This window comes from Osmerus eperlanus, chromosome 1, assembly GCF_963692335.1.
Source record: "Osmerus eperlanus chromosome 1, fOsmEpe2.1, whole genome shotgun sequence".
Classification (NCBI taxonomy): Eukaryota; Metazoa; Chordata; class Actinopteri; order Osmeriformes; family Osmeridae; genus Osmerus; species Osmerus eperlanus.
Window position 1 is genome coordinate 752223 of NC_085018.1, and position 2374 is coordinate 754596.

Sequence of the window (2374 nt, forward strand, 5' to 3'; positions counted from 1 at the left end):
AGTGCTCGGCCTTGCCGCACAAACAGCTCCTAGTGGCCGAACCCCATGTTGTACAACGGACAGTCCTTTGTTGGCCGACAAGGCCAAACGGGAACTGCGCCTGACTCGGCGCCCCGAATTCCACCGACCCCATCGGTGCAGGGCTCCTCGGATGGAGAATCATCGGGAAGCAGCTCGAAACCTTCGTTCAGATCCCCAAAACACGCACACGCCGTCCGGGACCGAAGACACAGACAGGGAAACGCGAACGACAGACAGGCCAGCACAACACAGAACGGGGAGCGACCAGCAATGGCAGCAGCGCAGAACACAAGGGTAATCGAGGACGCGTGTGCGTGCATGTGTGCGACTTTATAGCGCCGCCTATCAAGCTAAGCCTATGGGCTGGGAACACGGCGATGGGTGATATGGCGCGCGCTGCCCGAGTTCCATGCCTGAACTAGCTCCGCCCATTTGTTGCACACTTCTCAAGTAAAGTCTCAAAGCATCAACCTACAACACACAAATATTCAAATCTCTAAACACTCAGGTCTGGTGAGCAATTTGCGATCAGGATTGCAGCATAAAAAGGGCCTTGAGCCTCTGTTTTGTTTGGTGAATAATGGAGAACTTAGAACATATCAACAACCAGAGAAGGAGAGGGGTAAGAGTGAGAGGAGGAGGACAAGGAAGAGGACAAGGAAGACGAGGGAGAGGAAGAGGAGGACAAGGAGGAGGAAGAGGACAAGGAGGAGGAAGAGAAAGAAGAAGGAGAACGGTGATCTCTAATGAGATTCGGGGCACCGTGGTTGACCATGTGCTCAACCATGGTTTGAGCATGAGGGAGGCTGGCCAGAGGGTCCAACCAAATCTCAGCCGCTTCACAGTTGCTGCCATCATTAGAACCTTTAGAATGGAGAACAGGTATGAATTATATTTGCCTTGTGTACTGAAATACTGCATATCAATAGAATAAAGTGTGCTCACTGTATTTGTATTTTGCAGGACTGAAAGAGAACCACACCGTGGAGGAAGAACATGCACTTTCACAGCCGAACAGGAGACTGACATTGTGAAAATGGTTAGTGAAAACAACACTATCACACTCCGACAGACACAAACTAGGATCCTGGCTGACCATGCCACATTCAGAAACATCCAGACCGTCAGCCTCTCTACACTGGACCGTGTTGTCCGCAGGAATGCCATGCGGATGAAACAAGTGTACAGGGTCCTATTCGACCGGAACACAGACCACATCAAGGAGTTACGGCAAGAGTTTGTGCTTGTAAGTCCCATACATTCAGCACTGACACATGCATGTATTGTACCTGTAATCCAATATTGTTCCTTTTCTACAATGTCTCACTGTAGCCCACTGTGTCGACCCATCTGTGTCCATACTATAACTTGCATTATCATGCTGTCTGTTCCAGCGGATCCAGGAGCATGACACAGCTAATGAGCTATATGAATACATATTCATTGATGAGGTTGGATTCAACCTGGTGAAGAGGAGGCGCCGGGGCAGAAATGTCATTGGCCAGCGCGCCATTGTTGTGGTCCCCGGCCAGCGTGATGGGAACATCACTTTGTGTGCTGCAATGGGTTGAGCAGGCCCGTTGACAGTACTGTACTGTTCAGAAATCAAACTTTTTTTGCCGCATATGTGTGCTGGTTTATGTTTGACTATGAAAAAATTAGGCCTACACTGAGACATTTTACAAAAGTTGAAATGGCTCATTCTCCAGAGTCATTGTCATTCATATGGTGTGTTCCATTTCTAGAATTGTGTTTTCAATTTTGCACTACTGTGTGCTGTGAATGCTTGGTAGTGTGCAGCAAATGCTTATTGTGTGTACTGCTATGAATGGTATGTGTGTGTGTCATTTGAAAATATGGCTGTGTGTACCAAATGAGAACACGAGTTGCATTTTGTGAACAGGTAAGAGATTTGCAAGAGTTATCTTGCAAAGGGAGTGTCAGGTTTAGAAACGTGGGTTAACAATTGTGAAAAACTGTAATGGACACAATATGCTTATTTTATTGGTGCAATGGTCACCCATCTGTTGATTATTATATGTTTTCACTTTTTAATGATACAGCACAATTCTACAATTTTATCATTTATGGCAAATTATTTCGCGGACCCCCTGGCAATGGCTCGCAGACCCCACTTTGAGAACCACTGTGCTAAATGACTAAAAATATCTGACGCCATCACCCAGGTGTGCCAATCACTGGAACGAGACAAAAAAAAAAAATCAACTTCTCCCTCCAGTGCTTAACCAGCCATTAGATACACATACAAATAGGGCCAAATAAATTACTGACGCAATCGGAATTTACATGTCATCTTCAATGCGCCGTATTCACTCGTAGAGGAACCTGGTTT

At 46.6% G+C, this 2374-nt stretch overlaps 1 protein-coding gene across 1 annotated transcript; it reads left to right on the forward strand.

Moving 5' to 3' along the window:
• Positions 1–589: 589 nt before the first annotated feature.
• LOC134009104 (uncharacterized) lies at positions 590–1831 on the forward strand. Its single transcript, XM_062448855.1, has 3 exons — positions 590–903; positions 985–1267; positions 1416–1831. Exons 1-3 carry the CDS (start codon positions 602–604, stop codon positions 1590–1592), a joined length of 762 nt encoding a protein of 253 aa, XP_062304839.1. The 5' UTR covers positions 590–601; the 3' UTR covers positions 1593–1831.
• Positions 1832–2374: the final 543 nt, after the last annotated feature.

Bases quoted from the DNA above. Each gene is read 5' to 3' on its own strand.
- LOC134009104 (XM_062448855.1), top strand. From the start codon at position 602: ATGGAGAACTTAGAACATATCAACAACCAGAGAAGGAGAGGGGTAAGA. The intron at 904-984 runs GTATGAATTATA...TGTATTTTGCAG, and splicing joins ACCTTTAGAATGGAGAACAG to GACTGAAAGAGAACCACACC. The intron at 1,268-1,415 runs GTAAGTCCCATA...TGTCTGTTCCAG, and splicing joins TACGGCAAGAGTTTGTGCTT to CGGATCCAGGAGCATGACAC.